Source organism: Hippopotamus amphibius, chromosome 2 (assembly GCF_030028045.1).
Source record: "Hippopotamus amphibius kiboko isolate mHipAmp2 chromosome 2, mHipAmp2.hap2, whole genome shotgun sequence".
NCBI classification, from domain to species: Eukaryota; Metazoa; Chordata; class Mammalia; order Artiodactyla; family Hippopotamidae; genus Hippopotamus; species Hippopotamus amphibius.
Window position 1 is genome coordinate 68,765,570 of NC_080187.1, and position 23,651 is coordinate 68,789,220.

General features: G+C 33.3%; 1 protein-coding gene across 5 annotated transcripts in view; it reads left to right on the forward strand.

The window, feature by feature from the left end:
- AGTPBP1 (ATP/GTP binding carboxypeptidase 1) overlaps window positions 1-23,651 on the forward strand; it is a 184,798-nt gene that overhangs the window by 62,455 nt on the left and 98,692 nt on the right. For 4 of the 5 annotated variants that reach the window (XM_057722059.1, XM_057722060.1, XM_057722062.1 and 1 more), the window contains 4 exons: window positions 1,553-1,646; window positions 7,673-7,710; window positions 10,755-10,963; window positions 12,507-12,684. In XM_057722059.1, coding sequence (XP_057578042.1) covers window positions 1,553-1,646; window positions 7,673-7,710; window positions 10,755-10,963; window positions 12,507-12,684 — 519 coding nt within the window. Of the gene's footprint in view, window positions 1-1,552; window positions 1,647-7,672; window positions 7,711-10,754; window positions 10,964-12,506; window positions 12,685-23,651 lie in introns of those variants that run through there. The other variant, XM_057722063.1, reaches the window with a different exon arrangement.

The window sequence follows — 23,651 nt, forward strand, 5'->3', positions numbered from 1 at the left end:
TTAATTCTCTCAGTTGGTAAAGGCATGTAGTGCAGGGGATGAGTAGGCGGCCTGTGGAAAAGATGTGGAGGAATATGAGGGTATTGGCAGCTGGAAAAACTGCTGTGCCTGTTTGGATTTTCACAGATGGGAGGAAAACTGAGAAGGAAGGAATGTGATGGCCTGGTCACCTGGAGCTAATTATCTTCAGCAATCAATAGGGAAGTAGCAGAACCGAAAATAAATAGTGCAGAGCCTCTGAGGAAGCTGGAGAGAGCAGCAATCACAGAGAGAGAGCCTCAGATGGAGTGTCTCCCAACATGTGTGAATGTGCACGCGCGCGTGCACACACACACACACGCCTTCTCTCTCTCTTTTCTCTCTCTCACTAATATAATGTTAGGTCTCAAACCCCTGAGGTGTGGATTTTCTTCCTATTCTCTGACTATGGAATTGGAATGGTTAACAAAACACCCGAAATTGAGATTGTAGAGTACATATAATTGCAGAATATCATTGCAGAATAACGATAATAAAGTGGTAGATGTGTGTGTGTGTATATTTCTTTATCTGTATCTATACTTTGACAGTATAGCTAAAGGTGTGCTTACAGGAAAATAGTTTTGAACACTTCAATAATTAATACTTAAATAATTAAAAAGAGCATAAGGAAATGAACGAACTGGCTGTTTAAACAAAGAAATTAGGAACAGAGCAGTAAACATAAGGAAAGCAGAGGAATGAAATAGCAAAGAAAAAAATACGTTAAAAATTTTTTAAAAGCTGATTTAAAAAATAAAACAATTGGATTAAAAATAAAACATAAACCACTGAATACCTCAATTAAGGAAAAAGGAAGACAAAACAGACTAAAATTAGAAGCGATAATGGAGTAATAAACAGATACAGAGGAAATCAAAATAGTCATACAAAACTTTGGGAACTGCATTTTTGGTGGCATTTTATTTAATCACCTGGAGGCTAGTAATCACTGTTTCTATAATTTTTAAAAAATATTTGTTCAGGATTGAAAATGTCAGTCACAATTTTCTGGTTAGGTAATTATTTGCATGTTCTGTCTAAAGTTGTTAACCTGTTTTTCACTACTGCAATTGCTTTAATTAAGGTCCTCATTACCTCTCACCTAGACCACAGCCTCCTAATATCTCTCAAATCCATCTTTTCTACAATGCTGTTAGATCTGACCTGTATCTAAAATGCAGATCTGATTTGTTGTTCCTTTTGGGTGATTCCCTATAGTTGAAAGAATTAATAACTTCTAGAACCTTTTATAATTTGTTTACTTTTCCCACCTTATCTTCCCATTGGCATGCCTCTGCGTAATACTTTGTTTTAACAACATATAACTGCAATTTTCCTGCAAATTCTCGTAAAAAATAAAGCCAAAAAAAAAATCTTCCTTTAAAGTATTGACAGAGGTGGACTTTATGAGGGACTTGAGTTCACATTTACTAAACAATTTGTTTAAGTTTTTGGTTGTGTATTACGTGTATACACATTTCTACTCACTGAGATTTTTAAATCACTTCACATCTTTTTTTCACCTTCCCAGCTGTGAATTCCGTATCCTTAGGGAAAAATGGAGTTGTGGAACTGATGTTTAAAATCATTGGACCATTTAGTAAGAAGAATTCCGGTCTTATGAAGTGAGTAAATGTCTTAAGTGTAAATAAAGGTGTACCCTTTGTTATTTTGGGCCTTATCTTCTTGATCTGTACAATGAGCAGGTTAAGTTAAGTTGTATCCAGAGTCCTTTCTTAGTTCTTAAGTAGTGATTTAATTATGATAAAGATTTTCTTTAGTATAAAGGTTAATCTTCAAAAACATAACAAAATTAGAAAATAAATTCATTGAACCTAGTGTTATCGAAATTTAGACTTTGAACATACTATAATAGGAAAAAAGACCATTTATAGAGTATCATTCATTCAGAAACATTTATTGAGTGCCTACTATATTCCCTACCCAATTTTACAGTCTTTTAATGACTACTTCCTTCATTCTCACATTTATCTGGATATATTTTAAATTTATACATTTCTTTTTTGTCAAAATAATGTCATTCTTTTTCTTATTTTGAAATACGTACATATATGTTATATATGTGTGTGTATGTGTGTGGGTGTGTGTATACACAAATAAATAAATAAATAAATAAATAAATAAATGTACATTCATTTGTAGGTCTTTCAACCTCAGAAAATGAAAGCGGTTTCCAGTTATTTCATTATATTTAGTAATCTCTTAAGCCATATTAATGGTCATTCTTTAAAAATATTTTTTATTATGGAATTTTCCAAACAAATATAGCATTTCTATTATGTTAATTACTTATATTCAACAGTTATCAATATTCTGCCATGTATGTTTCATTTGTTCCCCCTCCACACTTTTATTTATTTTACCTGGGGTATTTTTAAGCAAATCCCAGATATTATCCACATATATATGAATTTCTGTAAGCAAATACCAGATATCTTCTCATTTTCCCCCTAAATACTTCATTATGTAACTCTGCTAAATAGGGTCCTAAAAAATAACCGTAATACTATAATCACACTCAACAAAATTATTAATTCCCTAACACAGTCTAACATCCAGTGTGTTTAATTTTCTCCAGTTATCTCAAAATGCCCTTTAAAGCAAATATCAGCCGTTACATTACTCTGTAAATTCTTCAGTGTGACCACTATCAGACACAGAGCTTTTTCTTTGTGTTACCAAAGTATTATTTCTTTGTTCAACAATATTAATAATTCTTTAAGGTCATCTAATATTTTCTAATTATCTAAGAAATGTCTCTTTTTTACAGTTGGCTTGCTCAAATCAGGATCCAAATAAAGGCTCTACATTCAATTTGATTGATAAGTCTTATAATTTTTCACAGTCACTAACAGGCTCCCTATTTTTTGCTTCTGTTTTGTTTATTTGTTGAAGGAACTGTGTGACTGACGTCTTATAGAATGTCCCAAAATAGATTAAGATGACTGTATCCTGGAGTCATTTAACTTACAGGTATATCCCTCAAATTTTTTGTAGACTGATGGACCTTGAGGTTTGATTAGATTTTTTTTTTAATGGTCAAAATACTTCATAGATGGTGCTGGGTCTCTGTTTTGCACCACTTAAAATCATTGAGTTGAAGTCGTCCATCCCCTTTCACCTAATAATATTTCATGACATTGCCTGATCCATTATTTCTTAAAAGGTTGCAAAATAGTGACTTTTCTAATTTTCTCATTCTTTCTACTTATTAGCTGTGATTCTTTTATAAGGAAGAACTTGTCCACATCAACTATTTGGTTAAATTTTACAAATGAATAAGGTTCAGAACATACCCAGTCTTTTCACCCTTTCTTAATAAAGGTCAAATATTTAGCATGTACCCTTCTTGAAAATGAGAGCTTATTTGCACATATAATTATTTATTAAATATTATTTGGTGGGATGACAACATACTTACTTGTGTAAAGGTCATACACACAGTCTTTGATCATCTGATGAAATGTGACAAGATAAAGAAAATGATTATATCACAATTAGTAAAACCAGTTTCCAGAATTGGTATAGTGTAGTGAGTGGGCTCTGGAGGCAGGCAGAACTGGATTTACACATTAGCTCTATCACTTACTGGCTTCATGATATGAAGTAAGTTGCCTGACTTTTTATGCCCCAGTTTCCTGTCTGTAAAATGGTAGTGTTTGTGCCTACATCATAAGGTTGTTATGAGGATTTAATGAGATGATTGCTGTAATTAGCACAGTGCCTGTATTAATGCAGTGTAATCAGTTTAGGTAAGTAATGTAGTAATGTGGATGTGAATGAATCCTAGTTAATATTAAAAATATATTCTTTATCTTAAAAATTTTTATGGCTTTTCTCTTCTTGATCTTTAAAGTACTTTATAATTAATCTTTATCTAGGTTATGATCTCCTGCTTAAGATTTACATTACTCTGTTGTAACCAAGTTACCAAATGTAATATAAAAAGTTCCTAGGAGGAGAGAACATTTTGCAAGTAATCTTTATAATATACAACATGGAATATTTCCAAAACTATGTAGAAATCAGTGGGTCTAAACTTCTGAGGAAGGAATGTAGTTATCTAAATTATCCCTTCATTCTTTTTTCTGTATATTAAAGAGAAAAACCTTTTTTTACTTTATTTTTACTTTAGAAAGGATAAACTATTCATTGACCAGACATGTACATCATGATTCCTTTACTATTTTGAATAATGTAGGATCTCCCCCTTAATTAAACAGTCTTAGCATGTAGAGCATTTGTATACCAGTTCTTCCTCCCCTTAAACAATGTCCTGCATTTAGTTGAAGAAGATTGAGGGTTATTGTTTATGTTTGAAGGACGATGCTTCCCTTTAGGATTTCCTTTCCTTTCCAATTTTAGGTTTTAGATTTAAACATTGTTAATCTAGAAGGAAGCAACTCTGAAAGTTATGATAACTCTATCTTTTTGAGTTTCCCTACAGGTTTGGAGGTTATCTCAAGGATTGACCCCCTCAACTTAAATAACTTCATGAGTACCTGGGGCTTAAGCTTTTCCTCCTTCACTGCTCCTAAATGAATAAACCACAGGCTGCTTTTAAAGCCATTGTTAGTTATGTTACTCTGTGTGGGACTTACGAAGATTGGAAAAATGTATGAGGAAGTATAAAATATTGGTGCTGAGAAATTCTAATCAATTGACATAAAAATGTACATTTCAATAAGCACTATTCTGTAATTTTTGGGTAACTTTTATATTTTAAATTCATACTGGCTTATTTTTATTTTTTATTTTATTTTTTTTGGCACACAGGCTTAGTTGCTCTGTGGCATGTGGGATCTTCCTGGAGCAGGGATCAAACCCGTGTCCCCTGCATTGGCAGGCGGGTTCTCAACCACTGCGCCACCTAGGAAACCCCATACTTGCTTATAACTGACATAGAATTTCACAAATTCCTTTGTACTAAAGTTTTTAAAAATACCTTTTAAAAACCATTTTGGTAAAACTGTCAAGACGACTTTGCACCCTACTTCATAATTTCTTTTCATCTAATGGAGCTATGGAACAAGCATGATGGGCAGAAGGAATTGGGTGCATATCCAGTTTTGCCAGTGTTGAAAAATAAACATCAAGAGAAAAATATGTAGTTTAAGGCTTAGAAAAATGTCAGAGCACTTTTGTTTGGTTCATATGTGTTGTAAACAACTGCCAGCAGGGAGAAAGACTGTGTCTGAAAGTACTCTTAAGATTTTAAAAATTTTGAATGAAGACTTAGCTGTAGATGGCAAAATCCTATGAGTTCATTGCCAATGATTGCAATGTATTAGCGATTGTATTAGTTTCCTATGGCTGTTGTAACAAAGTACCTAGTACAAAGTTGGTAGCTTAAAATAACAAATTTATTGTCTCTGGAGGCTGGAAGTTGAGAATCAACTTGTTAGCACAACCAGTGTTCCCTTTGTAACCTGCAGGGGAGAATCCCTCCTTGCTTATTCCTAGCTTTTGGTGGTTTGCTGGCAATCTTTAGTGTTCCTTGGCTCGTAGCTGCAGCATTTCAGTCTCTGCCTCTGTCATCATATGGTGTTCTCTCCTTGTGTGTCTGTCTTCAAATAGTCCTCCCTCTTTTTATAAAAGCATCAGGCTTGATGGATTAAGGGCAGTCTACCCCAGCATGACTTCATCTTAACTAATTACATCTGCAAAGACCCCATTTCCAGATAAGGCTACATTCTGAGGTACTAGGGGTTAGGACTTCAGCATATCTTTTTGGAGGAGACTGACATTTCTGATTTCATAACTTTCTTTCTCAACAAGAATCTTATATGATTTATTTTTCACATCACTTAGTTTTTACGTGACCCTAGGCATATTACATTCTGAAATCCTTAGTTTCCTTATTCATAAAATGTGCCATTTCTATGGACTAGGGTTTTTTTTTTTAAAGAATTTTTTTTTTTTAAAGAATTAAACTAGAAAACACATATACAAGGCACATGTAACAATTTTTGGCATTTATCAGGTCTTGCTGAATAAAGTCTTTTTTTCCATTTTTTTCCCCAAAATTGCCATTTTACTGAGAAGATCCATTTAGTTCTGTGTTTAATTTTGACCAATTTAAAAGCCATCCTTATTCTGATAGATTTACAGTCTTAAGTGCATTTTATTGCATAATTATAAGATTATGAAGAGTTTCTTACTAATGATTCAATGCTATGAAAATTCTGTTTTAATTTTATAGTTTTCATTTACTTTTAACTCACCATTACCAAAACTGCACATTGTTTTGAAAGTATAAACGCATGAGTTTATATTCTTTACAGCATATACTGTTGTTTTTATTTTACAAATATTACCATAAATAAAGCTTTATAGGGTTGATTTGTTTGTGTCAATAAACTAAAGTGTAACTGTTAACAGCTTGCTCTAGAGGGTAGTGATGAGCCTTTATTATAAATGATTACTTAGTCTGTGCCTAGTCCTGGATTATTGTTTCAGGTTTTATTATGAACCAATATCCACCTTAAACCAGTATCTGTCTTAAATCTTCTGAGTCATCTTAGAAGTCATCATCTGGTCACGCTATGTGTACCGCTAGTATGTATGCAGCTTTATAACTTTATTACCTTGTTTTCATTTTTAATTTGTTGAGTAGCTTTTCCATAGATGTGTTTTTCCATAGATGTGTACATTTTATTACATTGTCTAGATTGTAAAATTATCCAAGAGATAACTTTCTTTTCTAATTTTATACCTATAAAGAATCTGCCACTGTGGGTATCTAGTAGGCATTCAACAAATGCTTAGTGATGAGTGAAATGCTTAAATTTGACAGTGTACAAATTAATTATCCTTGTTGAAATCTTACTAAGATGTACTGTAGTATGTAGCCTTATATTTTTAAAGTTCCTGAAAGTGCCATTTCTTCAGTAACTCATTTTTTAAAAAGTATTTGAATTACAGGTTTTCCACAGTGATGTTATATATATTTTTAAAGCTGCTTAATGGCCATTGATTTCACTGTGTGTAACTGCACATTTATGTTCAAAGAAAATATAAGTCCTCTAATGGGTGGTAAGAATTTTTGAGGTATTAATTAGGTCATTATTCTCTTGGTGCTGTATGGCTGAAAAATGTTAAGGGCTCAATACTTCCTCTCCCCAAACTTCCTAATTCCAAAATATTTTACATTTGTTATCACAATAAATGTTAGGATTATTGCTTGATAGGGCTAAAATACTTTGAAGTCAGATAGCTACGAATATCTATAGAATTTTGTAGTTACAAACTTTGTGTTAAAAGTTGTTTTTGTTTTAATTTTTTTGTGAATCAGAGTCTATGATTCTTAGTGAACTCTGTCCCAGTCAGACACAGGTACAATGATGCCATTCCTCTAACCTCCAATATGAAGATTTAGACATTGTTATTTTTCTCCTTTTTCTTTCTTAAACATTTTTTGGGTCTTTTTTGTTGACATTTCAATCTTCCTCATATCCAATTTTAACCTGAAAAAAGCGAGGCATACAGAGAAACACCATATGTAATTGACTATAACAGAAATGACATTTGGAGTAGATACTAATTTCTTATCTAAAAAGATTGTATGAATTTACTATTGTAGATTAATTTTACTAGTTCTGTTGTTGTTTGTGTTTTCTCATGTTGACAGGGTTGCTTTAGACACTCTTGCTGCATTGCTAAAATCAAGTAAGTTTTTAAATACTAGAAATACTAGATACTATTTTTCTGAGTATTCTATCTACTATGTTAAAGAAACTGAAATGTAGATTTAGTTTATGGTTATAAAGCTTGTTCATAATAATTTACTGTCAAAGTTGATTTTATCTTTTAGTACAGTTGATTGATATACATCATAATGAATGTCATTTATGTTTATTGAGCTCTAATTTATCAGTACATTTATATAATTTATTCAAATATATTGACTTCCTTTTTCTAAGTTACTTTTATAAACATAAAGCCTTGTTAGTAGGGGAAAGCCAGATGTAAATATTATATAGTATCATTTTGAAAAAGTGACACTAACATGGCCTTGAGAACATCTACCATGAAGAATATCTTTGACAACTACTGTCTCTATATAACATGATTTTCAGTTAAAACCTCTTTATTAGAAGTTTTATTTCTACCATAAAATTCAAATTTATAACATTAAAAATGACAATGTAAAGTTACAGCTTACTAAATGCATTTACAAAGTAAAGCACAATTTTTTTTTATCTTCACAATTAAAGTATTGGAGGAAATGTGTCTTATCACAATATGGTGCTTTTGAAGAGTAACCATCTGCATTATGTGCTTTTTTTCTTTCCATGATACTCAGTATCTGTATTTTAAATATTAGTTTTTGTTAGCACTCCCATTCCCATTGGTTGATTAAATTAACATCTTATTTAACCACAGTAACATTTAGTCCTAAAGATCTATATTGATGGCTTTCAACGTTATTTTTCTCCAAAACTATATATCGAGGGTGAGACCAGCTTGCCCTTAAGTTTGAATGATGAGAAGAATAGTAGCAAATGATTAGTTGATTGAAAATCTGGTATTTGGTAATGATTTATTAAGTTAAAAAAATCACCTTAGGTATTAGTACTATATACTAGAATACATAAAATTCAGTTAACAGTTTTATCCTTGGAATGAAATGTGTGGTATTCAATTAGATTAGCTATGTAGCTTTGTTTTCATATATGATGTGATAAACTTTAGACCAAGATTAGAATTCTTGGATTAATTTCAAAGATATTTGCAGCCTTTCTTTGATGTGCCCTCCCTGCCTTTGTGGTTCAAATTGTTTAAAGATTAATTTTTAAATTAATATAGGCATTTTTTTAATTTAGAGTAGATTAAAATAGCCATTAAATCTAACCTCTTATTAAAGCTTACTAATCTTCAGACTCACTGATGACAAAGTCACTAATTCTGCCAGTAAAAACTAAAATTCTAAGTTTCAGGTATTTTTAGAAATCAGTTAACCTAAAATGACTGAAATGCTGATATCTTCAGTTTTAAATAATAAGCTCCCTTTTACTCCTTCCCTTCTTCTCCTTCAAAGGAGGATGGTGGGCAAACATATCTATTTGCTCCATCAGGTAAAAAAGTAACTGACAAATAAATGGTCCTGGATTGCAGATAGCTCTATTCACTTCTCTTAAGGGTCACTCAGCACCTGTGTTTGAGTTATGGACAAGTTTTTTATTTGATCTTCAATGAAGAATTTAAATATTTCTCAGGAGTACCATTTAGGCTTTTGGGAATTACAGTGGAAAAGTTTTTAATAGGAGTTACACAGTGATTATAATGTCTTCTAAGAGAATCATTCTTAAAAGACATTATGATAGTAATATCTTTTAAGTAATACTGGTAATACTAAAAAGCTAGTAAACTAAAGGCTTATAGTATTCCAGTTGGTGTAAACAAAATGTGTATATTTGTTTAAAATACATGGAACTATTGTTAGTCAGAACTATTGAACTGTTTTGTAGATGGCCACAGCCTTAGCAAACTAGTTCTTACAGACACAATAGAGATATTAAACCTTTTACATAAGGAAGTGCTCCCCCCCGCCCTCATGGTTCCTTCGAGCTCTCTAATATCAGAATATAATTTCTAAGAGGGCATTAATAAGTTTGTTGGTCTCAGTGTCTTTACTTTATGTTTTAGGTGTGTATTAGCACATTTAAAACTGTAGTAATTCAGGCCACTGAAAGCAGCACAGCCTTACTGTTGTATTATGTTAGTGTCCATGCCATGAGCCAGGGGTCATTTTATAGGTGAACGTAGTTGAGGAAGAGATTGGTATTTCTTTATAACTAAACAACCTCAGGTGGGTTGGTCTTCCACATTATCTTGCACTCTTACCATTGGTCCGCCCATGTGGTGCTGGGTGGCTCAGGATGTTGCTATGATATGTTTACCTTGCTCCCACCTTGGTGAAATGCACACTTTTGGTTAAAATTCTTAAATATTAACATTAAAAAAGTAAAATAGATCAAATTTTTGGATTTATTTGTTAATTTTACCCCAATAAAATTGACTGTTTACAAAAGAATTTTTGATGTAGTTTTCATACATTAAAAAATTAATGACAATAAAGCACCATCTTCTAATCATATAATACTTCTTACATTTCATTTAGTGAAAAGTTGTTTAGGTATTTTTAACTTAGCTTTGTTATAGCATGGATATTTATGTAATCGTCAGGGTAATTAAAATTTAAAATAATTTCAATGGAAACATAAAATTTGTAGTAGGAGCTACAGTCCAATGGAGTTAATTTCACATGAAGATTGTAATAGAAGTTGCAATAATGATAATGGCTTTTAACAAAATCATAGTCACAGCTAGTAAGTTAATGGCTTATATATTCCTTTTGGTGTAATCAAAGTCAGTGTATTCATAAGTTTTAAAATATGTGAAAGTTTTGTTAGTATTAACGTTTAAAAAGATATAACCTTAATTGTATTAAAGATACTTTGATATATTTATTAACCACAAAACACTATATGGGCAGGTTTCTGGAAAATTACCTGGAACTTGTCATATTTATTTTGTTTAGCTAAAAAATATTTAAATATGTGGTTGCTATATATATATTTTTTTTTTTTTTGGAAAAAAGAATTATAAGAAATCATTACAGTATTGTGGTTATGTTTTTAATTTGATTTATTCTGCTGGTGTCTCTTATTCTTTAAAAAATATTCTTTCTCAATTTTCTTTTGTTAAAGAAACAAATGCCAGGAGAGCTGTAGACAGAGGATATGTCCAGGTCCTTTTAACAATTTATGTAGATTGGCACCGCCATGATAATCGGCATAGAAACATGCTCATTCGAAAAGGAATTTTACAGAGTTTAAAAAGCGTTACAAACATCAAGTTGGGAAGAAAAGCATTTGTTGATGCCAATGGAATGAAAATTCTTTATAACACTTCACAAGTGAGTTTTTAATTTTCTTCCTATTATTATGATTATTCATGATAGGATTTGGTTCTTAAGAAAACTTAGAATTTCTAAAAATACTCAAAAAGTATGATAAATATATTTAAAAAATCTGAAAACCAAAAGGCATAATCGTTTCTCACGTGACCTCAGACTAAGTTTGAGAAAGTGCTCAGTGCGTATCTCTGCAATATCAGATTTTTCGTAAAAGGAAGATGTATAAATCTCTCCACGGGGCAGGAAGGGATTCCTTATAGCCATGTTTTCTAAGGTGTGCAGTTGGCTGTACTCAATTTCATATATTTTCCTCATAAGTATTCCTGAATCCTTTATGGCTGGTGAGGCAGATATGTTGTTTGTGAGTGTTAGTGTCTTTCTTCTGGAGAGAATATTTTTAAATAGCGAAGGTACCAAAGTGAAACCTGAAGTTAGGAATGCTGGTTCTGCCAGCAGTCTTACGCATAAACTTTCTCAACAAGTATTTAGCAAGATTCTAGCATCTATAGAAGACTGTCAGTTATGGAGAGTGGAGATGTTGCAAAGTAACCTTTTATTTTTACAAGGCTGTAATTATTAGAACGAAATCTGTCTCCTTGAAAATTCCAACCAGTCATCTTGCTTGTGCCCTCCGGGTCTTACACACAACAAATAATCTTTTTCTACGTGAGAGTAGTTAGGATAAATGAACACACATTTTGTGTTAACTCAGCTTTTTCTTTTCTAGATCAATCATATGCACTTATTTTTATTATTCCTAATATAGACAGGATGGATATTTGAATATATGAGCAAGAATTGGGTGACTTTGTTTATGCCACATCACATCTCTGAGCCTTAATTTTTCATCTGTTTTGACAGATGTGAAGATTTCTATTGAAAATTTCACAGGTTATCAAAGTGCCATCTAAAGCCATCTAAATGTCAGTTGTCAATAATAATAACAGTGTTATATGAAATAGTTTCAAATCCCCTATTCACTATTCCTTCTCAAGATTAGATACCAGATAGCAAATTGAACTCTTAAAACTTAAAATTGTGATATTCAAGCTATTCTTTTATAACTTGAACAGCTAACTTATTAGAGATGCTATTGCATGATAACTGATAGAATTCTGAGAAAGGCTCAGCCAAATGCACATTCCTTTTTATTTCTTATACCTTTCTTAATTTCTTAATCTTTCTTCTTCTTTCCTTAAATTTTCATTTTTATTTTATGCCCTTGGCTTGCTAAATGCTGCCTAAGTCACTCATAGATATTAGTTAGTGCTTTGGTGACTTCTGGTACCAAAGATGGTACTGATTTCTGCTTAGTTAAAATATTTAAGGAAAATTACTGCTAAATTTGCCATATGAGGTTCTTACTTACAAAGAGATATTTCTAATTAGTCAAAGCTATTTTATAATTATGTTACAAATATTGGTTTTTGTGATATTTGCCTTTTGAAAATTATTAATATATTACTTTCTGAAGTAATGTAAAATTGTTTCGCTTATTCACCAAAGGCACATTATCTTTTTCTTTTCTTTTCTTATAAACCAGGAATGTTTGGCAGTCAGGACCCTTGATCCTCTTGTCAACACCTCCAGTCTGATAATGAGGAAGTGTTTTCCTAAAAATCGCCTGCCACTCCCAACGATTAAAAGTTCTTTCCATTTCCAGTTACCAGTTATTCCTGTGACTGGGCCTGTGGCCCAGCTCTACAGTTTACCCCCTGAAGGTAGGACCATATATTTCTTGCTGACTTTCAGTGGTTATTGAAGTTGTGTGACTTTATTTTTGCTTTTGTTCACCTCTCTAGCAAAAGAAGGCTTTAATGAACATGATAAACTTCTAGATTAATTTTACTTAATAAATATTCCTTCAAATATAAGAAATTGCAGTTGAGTAATTAAGGGAAGGAATGTGGGGTGTGCTACATGTGTGTAAATGTTAATTGTGAAAAACTTTAAGCACAATATAGGAACAGTATTTGACAGTTTACATAAATCTTCAAAATACAAGAACGTAAACATCAGATGTTTAGGTAATTATATTTGAGCTTACATTTGTAGCTTTTTTAATGAGCTTCATTTTTTTTAAAGTTAAAGATGTCTAATCACTAAGCATGTTATGGTTTATGTTGCACAGTTACTTATCTGACAGAAATATGAAATTATCATAAATTGGCTCTGTCATTTTTGGTACAATACTATGTATATAGCAAAGCAGGTAAGAGTTTATACTTCTTACTGTGGGGAAAAAGCAGAATTTTTTTGATAAGACCTAGCAAAATTAAAAAGAGAAAGTAGTCTAGGCTATTAATAGAATTTCTAAAGTATTTTCTTGTTGATCACTTTTTAAAAAAATAAAAGGTCTTTTATTTATATTTAAAAGCAATTCTTTAAGTGATTTAAGAGAATTTTCAAGTAATTATAATTAGTTTATTATCCTTAATATAGATTTGTCTATGGTATATATTTCAGAGTACTTTGACATGATTTCATTTCTAAAGTATTTAATTATTAAAGTAGAAGTTCAGTCCACACAAAATATCAAAATGGATTATTCAGAAACTTCCTTTAAAAGGTTTAAAAGTCTGAGACTAAGTCTGGGACTTGATTAAAAATAGCTAAATGAAAACAGTGATCCAATTCCTTCTTCTCATTCCATTTAAAATTACCAACTGACTTTAAAAATAGGGGAAAAAATTGTACTGAATCTGAAAACTAGATAAAAGGAACATTCTTTTGAAATAAACATAGGACATTCTTTTCTCAACGTGGTGGAGAAAAGAATAGATTAAGGAAGAGTGTCAACTCTATCCACCATTCTGTGAAATGCAGTACTTCTGGCTCCAGGTTGAGGGCCACTAGTACCTAATTTGGAGGGATAATCAAGGAGCTGTTGGAATTTCTTTCTCTCTCACAATGTAGGATTATAGAGGTTTAAGTGGTGGTCTAACTGGTAGAAAGCTGGTGAGACTTCTCTATGTGTGGCAGGTAGTAACACTGGGAGGGAGATAGGATATACCCCAGAATGTTCTTTATTCAGTGTCTAGAATAATCACATGCTTAGAGAAAGCTGACTTGTAGTTCAATGAATATATCAAACATGGCAAAAAAATGACAGAGGTAATATTTTTCTGAGGGCTCTTTTTCTGCCTCATTTCAGACTGATGGATCACTGAACTAGAAATGGAGACTTGCACTGACTAACAAACCTTCATGAATACGATGTGAGAGAAGGGTTCTAATAGCAATTGCATAGACACAAGGAAAACACCCTGTTCTCCATCATTTTCTCACATATCAGGTTCCATTTATCACAGTTTTCATTATTTTTTACCTTCCTTAGTTAGACTATAAATTCCATGAAGATAGGACTGTTGTTTTTTCCTTCATTTTATCCTCAGCATCCATTAGATTGCGTGAGACATAAATGTGCATTTAACATTTGCTAATGAATGAATTGAGCTGGACTCAAGACTTATTCTCTTAAACATTTAATGCCAAAAGATAGTGAAGCAGCCTCTGGAGATTTGAAGGAAAAGAGTTTTGACTCAAGATTTCTGAACCCTTATTAGTTGCCACCTGTATATGAAGGTAACACATTCTTAGATGTGCAAGGGTACAGAAACATATTGCCCAGGTACCCTTCCTAAAGTAATTATATGAGATAATACTCCAGCCAGGGCAGTGATGGATTAAGAAGCCAAGAATGCAGAAGACATGGTAGTAGAGTAATTGTATTTAACATTGCAAATTGTGAATTATGTAATACTAAATAGTTGCTGTACTATTATTTTGAAATATATAAACTAATTCTTGGTGAAAGATACATAATATATGGCTATAGTAAACTCGGTTTTTTACAATTTATATTCATAGATTTCTTAATATTATAATATTGTATTTCTAAGATGGAAATTATAGTAATAGTGGCCCAAATATATGTTTTAAAATGTAAAAGTAACATCTAGAACAGAGATCCTTAGACTAAGATCTGCTGAACAATAGGAATCTATGGATGGACCTCAGAGACTAAGAACCCTTTGAAATTCTATATAAAATTATGTATATTTTTTCTTGGAAAAATTCTTGAAGTGGTCCATCCATTACTGACTGCTGTAGAAAAGCAAGAAAATTTCAAAGATGCACAAAAATCTGAGAACGCTGAATACAAAGCAAGTGCAAGTAAATCAGTCAGTAAGAAGATATCTAAATGGATAATATTTCCATTAGAAAAAAAGAGACTGTCAGATTGGGTTAAAAACAAAATCTAAGTAGCTCTTACATCCTGGAAACCCTTAAGACAGCAAGACTGAAAGTTTAAAATAAACAGATTGGCAACTGTGTATCTGTTATCCCTAGCTCAGAAAAAGGTGAGGAAGACATTATTGCTACCCCACAAAATATAAATACAGAACAAAATGTTTAAAGCAAGATTGCAAATACGATTTTATACAAGCTAGATAATAACAAATGTGCCAAGTACTAGAATAAAGATAAAGCTATAATTATTTGAATAATAAGGAGAAATTGATAGAGACACAGCATTAGTGAGTGATTTTCATATACCTCTAAGTTTTTGGCAAGTTAAATAGAGGAGATCCATTGTATCTAAGTGGATGCTAAAGATAACTCTTGTTAATACATATGAACATATGATTGAAATGAACAATATTTTAAGGAAATATAAATGACTAAAATTGACTTAAATAGTAGAAAACCTGCAACTGAATATGTGATCAAGTTGCCTTCAGTGAAGACACCAAACAGTGATGACTTTATAAATTAGTTCTCTCAACTTTAAAGAAATTTTCCTATACTTTATCTTCCAGAGCATAGGAAAAAAAGAAAAGTTGAGAAGCTAGTATGATGCTGAAATCAAAACCTGGTGAGAATAACCTGAAACAGCTTATAGATCATTGTCACTCATGAAAATAAATATAAATCTCTAAGATATTAGCAAATTGAATTGAGTGGAATTTTCAGATATAGGATACTTTGACAAAGGAAGGATTATTTTAGAAAGTAAGTTTATTGTAATATTAAGACTTTAATTTAAATTGATCAATAGGTTAAAGGAAGAAAACCAATGATTATCTTAATAAATGCCATGAAGAGATTTAATAAAAATCTTTATTAGTTCAGATAAAATTTCTTAAGGAATCAAGGAATATTTGCAAAGCTAGCTGAGTATTATCTAACTCACATCAGCAACCAACATGACAAATAGTTATGAAGTGTTAGAGGAAGGCTCTCTCAACCATTATTAGTTAACATCGTTTTGAAAGTTCTAGCCAGATCAGTAAGACAGGGAAAGGAAAGGTATTAATCATTAAAAGAGTGAGATAAAGTTATATCAGTGTCTCTGGAGGATGTTACTGTTTATGTGGAAAATGCAAGCAAATCAATTATAAAATGTATCTTAGACCAAATAAAAGTTCAATAAAGTACTGTTTACAAGATGAATAAAATTCACTGCTTTCCTTTGTGTGTGCATATATGTATGTGTGTATATACGTATATGTGGGTACAAGGTGAGTCAAAATTATCCACACTCTGGCTGTAGAATTTATAGAAGTTTTAATATAACCAGAGTATGGATAATTTTTGACTAATCCTCGTATTAACAAAAACAGTAACAGAGAATACACATTTATAGAAAGATCACATTTATAGGAGCAATAGGTAAACCCCTTGGCATATACTTTCCAAAACCTTTTGGAAAGTGCTGACTCATCATACCTTTTAATTGTTATATCATGCAGATATAGTATAATTTATCTAACTAGTTTCCTATTGCTAGCCATTTAAGTTTTTTCCTGTATTTTTGTCTCTACTGTAAATGAGCCAAGGACATTTTTTTTTAAACTCTTTATTGGAATATGATTGCTTTATACTCTTGTACCAGCTTTTGAGGTAAACAAAGTGAATCAGTTATATTTATACATATATCCCCATATCCCCTCCCTCCTGTGACTCCCTCCTACCCTCCCTATCCTGGCCCTCTAAGGCATCACCCAGCATTGAGTGGATCTCCCATTGTTATACAGCAACTTCTCACTAGCTATCTATTTTACAGTTGGTAGCATATAAATGTCTGTGCTACTCTCTCACTTCGTCCCACCTTTCCTTTGCGCCCCCCAACCCCGTGTCCTCCAGTCCATTCTCTGCATCTGCATCCTTATTCTTGCCCTGTCACTGGGTTCATCAGTACCATTTTTTTTTTTTTTTTTTTTTAGATCCCATATATATGAGTTAGCATACAGTATTTGTTTTTCTCTTTCAGGCTTACTTCACTCTGTATGATAGACTCTAGGTGTATCCACCTCATTACATATACCTCCATTTCATTCCTTTTTATGGCTGAGTAATATTCCGTTGTATATATGTGCCACATCTTCTTTATCCATTCATCTGTTGATGGGCATTTAGGTTGCTTCCATGTCCTGGCTATTGTAAATAGTGCTGCAATGAACATTATGGTACGTGTTTCTTTTTGGATTATAGTTTTCTCTGGATATATGCCCAAGAGTGGGATTGCTGGGTCATATGGTAGTTCTGTTTTTAGTATTTTAAGGAATGTCCAAACTGTTTTCCATAACAGCTGTACTAACTTACATTCCCACCAACAGTGCAGGAGGGTTCCCTTTTCTCCACACCCTCTCCAGCATGTATTGTTTCAAGATTTTTTGATGATGGCCATTCTGACTGGTGTGAGGTGATACCTCATTGTGGCTTTGACTTGCATTTCTCTAATGGTTAGTGATGCTGAGCATCTTTTCATGTGTTTCTTAGTCATCTGTAAGTCTTCTTTGGAGAAATGTCTATTTAGGTCTTCTCCCCATTTGTGGATTGGGTTATTTGCGTTTTTTGGTATTAAGCTGCATGAGCTGCTTGTATATTTTGGAGATTAATCCTTTGTCTGTTGCTTTGTTGGCAAGTATTTTCTCCCATTCTAAGGGTTGTCTTGTCTTGTTTATGGTTTCTTTTGCTGTGCAAAAGCTTTTAAGTTTCATTAGATCCCATTTGTTTATTTTTGATTTTATTTCCGTAATTCTGGGAGGTGGGTCAAAAAGGATCTTGCTTTGGTGTAGGTCATAGATTGTTCTGCTTATGTTTTCCTCTAAGAGTTTTATAGTGTCTGGCCTTACATTTAGCTCTTTAATCCATTTTGAGTTTCTTTTTATGTATGGTGTTAGGAAGTGTTCTAAGTTCATTCTTTGACATCTAGCTGTCCAATTTTCCCAGCACCACTTATTGAAGAGGCTGTCTTTTTTCCATTGTATATTCTTGCCTCCTTTGTCAAAGATAAGGTGCCCATATGTGTGTGGGTTTACCTCTGGCTTCTCTATTCTGTTCCCTTGATCTACCTTTCTGTTTTTGTGCCAGTATCATACTGTCTTGATCACTGTGGCCTTCTAGTATAGTTTGAAATCAGGAAGCCTAATTCCACCAACTCCATTTTTCCTTCTCAAGATTGCTTTGGCTATTCGGGGTCTTTTGCATTTCCATACAAATCGTAAGATTTCTTTTTCTAGTTCTGTGAAAAATGTTGTTGGTAATGTGATAGGGATTGCATTGTATCTGTAAATTACTTTGGGTAGGATAGTCATTTTCACAATGTTGATTCTTCCAATCCAAGAACATGGTATGTCCTTCCATATGTTTGTATGTCTTTGATTTCTTTCATCAGTGTCTTATAGTTTTCTGCATACAGGTCTTTTGCCTCCTTAGGCAGGTTTATTCCTAGGTATTTTATTCTTTTTGTTGCAATACTAAATGGGAGCGTTTCCTTAATTTGTCTTTCTGCTTTTTCATTGTTAGTGTATAGGGATGCAAGAGATTTCTTCACCTTAATTTTGTATCCTGCTACTTTACTAAATTCATCGATTAGTGCTAGCAGTTTTCTGGTAGAGTCTTTAGTGTTTTCTATGTGTAATATCATGTCACCTGTGAAGAGTGACAATTTTACTTCTTTTCCAATTTGGATTCCTTTTATTTCATTTTCTTCTCTTATTGTTGTGGCTAAAACTTCCAAAATTATGTTGAATAATAGTGGTGAGAGTGGGCACCCTTGTCTTGTTCCTGTTCTTAGAGGGAATGCTTTCAGTTTTTCACCCTTTAGAACGATGTTGGCTTTTGGTTTCTCATATATGGCTTTTATTATGTTGAGGTAATTTCCTTCTCTGCCCACTTTCTGGAGAGTTTTTATCATACATGGATGTTGAATTTTGTCTAAAGCTTTTTCTGCGTCTATTGAGATTATCATCTGGTTTTTATCCTTCAATTTGTTAATATGATGTATCATGTTGGTTGATTTGTGTATGTTGAAGAATCCTTGCATCCCAGGGATAAACCCCACTTGATCATGGTGTATGATCTTTGTAATGTGCTGTTGGATTCTGTTAGCTAGTATTTTGTTGAGGATTTTTGCACCTATATTCATCAGTGATATTGGCCTGTAATTTTCTTTTTTTGTGACATCTTTGCCTGTTTTTGGTATCAGGGTGATGGTGGCCTCGTAGAATGAGTTTGAGAGTGTTCCTCCTGCTATATTTTGGAAGAGTTTGAGAAGAATAGGTGTTAGCTCTTCTCTACATGTTTGCTAGAATTTGCCTGTGAATCCATCTGGCCCTGGCTTTTCTGTGTTGGGAGATTTTTAATCACAGTCTCAATTTCCATACTTGTGATTGGTCTGTTCATATTTTCTTTTTCTCCCTGGTTCAGTCTTGGAAGATTGTACATTTCTAAGAATTTATCCATTTCTTCCAGGTTATCCAACTTATTGGCATATAGTTGCTTATAGTAGTCTCTTACGATCTTTTGTATTTCTGTTGTGTCTGTTGTTACTTCTCCTTTTTCATTTCTAATTCTGTTGATTTGTGTCTTCTCCCTTTTTTTCCTGATGAGTCTGGCTAATGGTTTATCAATTTTGTTTATCTTCTCAAAGAACCAGCTTTTAGTTTCATTGATCTTTGCTATTGTTTCCTTCATTTTTTTCCCCATTTATTTCTGCTCTGATCTTTATGATTTCTTTCCTTCTGCTCACTTTGGGGTTTCTTTGTTCTTTCTCTTATTGTTTTAGGTGTAAGATTAGGTTTTTTGTTCGATATTTTTCTTGTTTCTTAAGGTAGGACTGTATTGCTATAAACTTCCCTCTTAGAACTGCTTTTGCTGCATCCCATAGGTTTTGGGTTGTTGTGTTTTCATTGTCATTTGTTTCTAGATATTTTTTGATTTCCTCTGATTGCTTCATTGATTTCTTGGTTGTTTAATAGCATATTGTTTGACCTCTATGTGTTTGTATTTTTTACAATTTTTTCCCTGTAATTGATATCTAGTCTCATGGCGTTGTGGTCAGAGAAGATGCTTGATACAATTTCATTTTCTTGAATTTACCAAGGCTTGATTTGTGACCCAAGATGTCATCTATCCTGGAGAACATTCTGTGTGCACTTGAGAAGAAAGTGTATTCTGTAGTTTTTGGATGGAATGTCCTATAAATATCAATTAAGTTGAGATGGTCTAATGTGTCATTTAAAGCTTGTGTTTCCTTACTTATTTTCTGTTTGGATGATCTGTCCATTGATGTAAGAGGGGTGTTAAAGTCTCCTACTATTATTATGTTCCTGTTGATTTCCCCTTTTATGGCTGTTAGCATTTGCCTTATCTATTGAGGTGCTCCTATGCTGGGTGCATAGATATTTACAATTGTTGTATCTTCTTCTTGGATTGATTCCTTGATCATTAAGTAGTATCCTTCCTTGTCTCTTGTAATATTCTTTACCTTCAAGTCTAATTTGTCTGATATGAGTATTGCTACTCCAGCTTTTTTTTGATTTCCATTTGCATGGAATATCTTTTTCCATCCCTTTACTTTCAGTCTATATGTATCCCTTGGTCTGAAGTGGGTTTCTTGTAGGCAGCATCTAGAAGGGTCTTGTTTTTGTATCCATTCAGCCAGTCTGTGTCTTTAGGTTGAAGCATTTAATCCATTTACATTTAAGGTGATTATTGACATGTGTTGCTATTACCATTTTCTTAATTGTTTTGGGTTTGTTTTTGTAGGTCTTTTCCTACTCTTGTGTTTCCTACTTAGAAAAGTTCCTTAAGCACTTGTTGTAAGGCTGGTTTGGTGGTGCTGAATTCTCTTAACTTTTGCTTGTCTGGAAAGCTTTTGACTTCTCCATTGAATCTGAATGAGATTCTTGCTGGGTAGAGTATTCTTGGCTGTATGTGTTTCTCTTTCAGGACTTTCAGTATATCCTGCCATTCCCTTCTGGCCTGCAGAGTTTCTGTAGAAAGGTCAGCTGTTATCCTGATGGGTTTTCCCTTATATGTTGTTTGTTGCTTTTCTCTTGCTGCTTTTAATATTTTTTCTTTGTGTTTAATTGTCGTTAGCTTGATTAATATGTGTCTTGGTGTATTTCTCCTTGGGATTATTCTGTATGGGACTCTCTGTGCTTCTTGGACTTGGTGAATTATTTCCTTTCCCATGTTGGGGAAGTTTTCCACTATAACCTCTTCAAATATTTTCTCAGACCCTTTCTTGTTTTCTTCTTCTTCTGGGATGCCTATGATTCGAATTTTTGTGCGCTTAATATTGTCACCAAAGTCTCTGAGACTGTCTTCCATTCTTTTTATTCTTTTTTCTCTTTCTTGCTCCATGGCAGTTATTTCCCCCATTCTATCTTCCAGCTCACTTAATCGTTCTTCTGCCTCAGTTATTCTGCTGTTTAGACCATCTAGAGTAAATTTTGGTTATTTTGTTGTCCATTACTGTTTGTTTGCTCTTTAGTTCTTCTGAGTCCTTATTAACTGTTTCTTGTATTTTCTGTATTTTGTTATAGAGATTTGGGATGATCTTTACTATCATTACTCTGAATTCTTTTTCAGGCAATTTTCCTATTTCCTCTTCATTTATTTGGTCTTGTGGGTTTTCTTCCTGCTTCTTTGCTTGCAAGGTGTTTCATTGTTTTCTCATTTTGTCTAATTTATAGGATTTGCTTTTTCCTTTCCTCATGCTGTCTAGTAGTAATTCCTCTTGTTTCTGCTCTCTAACCCCTGTGGTGGGGTTTTTCCAGTGTCTTAAGTAGGATTCTTGTTGGGGGAGTTCTGGTGCCTGCTTTCTGGTGTGTGGCTCTGTCTCTTTTCTCTCTGATGAGCAGGGCCATGTCAAGTCATGTGTTTTAGGGTGTCTGAGGTTAATATGGCTTTAGATAGTCTGTGTGCTGATGGGTGGGATTGTGTTCCTGTTTTGTTTGTAGTTTGGTGTGAAGTGTTCAGCACTGGCAGTTGCAGACAGTCGGATGAAGCCAGGTCTTAGACTCTGATACAGGGCTCTTTGAGATTTCTCTGCAGTTAATTTTCCCTGTGTCTGAGGATTCCCTAGTAGTCTAGCCTCCTGGATTCAATGTTCCCTCCCCAGAGCCTCCTACTTGACTACTGATGGAGTAGTCCAGTCTTCAGAGGTTGCTTGCAGCCAAGGACATTTTGAAAACTAGCACGGATGATTTATATTCCCTGATTTTAATTGTGACAGTAAGTTATAGTAATTGATATTTACTGGTGATAGTATAAGAATAGGTCATTGGAATAGAAAAGAAGGTCTCAGACACCCTAAGCTATATGACATTTCACATCTGGAGTGTGAAACCTAAGGAAAATACCTAAAAAGGAAGATATATGAAAGGTTTGATTAAAAATTGAAAACGTATTTTCTCTCTGTTACTGAACTGCATTTCTCCTTCTACTTATTCAAGGAGTTGTCTCTCTTTTTTTTTAATTTATTTTTTTATTATTTTTTTTGGGGGGGTACACCAGGTTCAATCATCTGTTTTTATACACATATCCCCATATTCCCTCCCTTCCTTGACTCCCCCCCCCTTGAGTCCCCCCCCACCCTCCCCGCCCCAGTCCTCTAAGGCATCTTCCATCCTCGAGTTGGACAGAGTTGTCTCTCTTGTTTGCAGTAGGCTTTTCTGAATTTAGTCCTTTCTTTTTTCCTAATGATTCTTTTTCCAAATGTCAGTTCTTCCTTTGTTTATCCATGATTAACTGCTATTAGTACATTGACATAAATAGACCCAGTTATTATATGCAACATAAAAACTTTTTGTAGTCTATTTCCAAAAGAATTTAGAGCAGTTTGGTAACTGTATTAGTTAGGATAGACTGAGCTGCTGTTACACAGTGACCCAGTAAAGTAGCACAGTCACTCAGGCAACAATAGTAATAACAGACATTTTTATAGCACATACTCTTTGCCTGGCACATTATATGTATTAACTCTTTTAAGTTTCCCAAGAACAGTATGCGTGGGTATCTCCTTTTTATAGATGAAGAAACTGAGACACAAATAACTTATGTAACTTGCTCAAGGTCAAGTAGTTAGTAAATGGAGGAGCCAGGATTTGAATTAGGTATTCTGTCTCCAGAGTCCATTTGCTACACTGCCATGAGATAGATTTTTTTTTCCTCTCACATATCTGTCCAGAAGATGGGCAGGTGATCCTGGATGGTAGGCTTCTGTCCACCAGCTCATCAGAGGAGAGGATTGTTTTGTTTTCATCATGTCCTGTGGTGGTTTCCTCATGTGCATGTGCATGGGGAACATGGTAGTGAAAGAAAATGGAGAGGGCAATTTTCTTTTTAAAGAATTTGACTTGGAGTTTGTATTTACAACTTTGCCTCACAT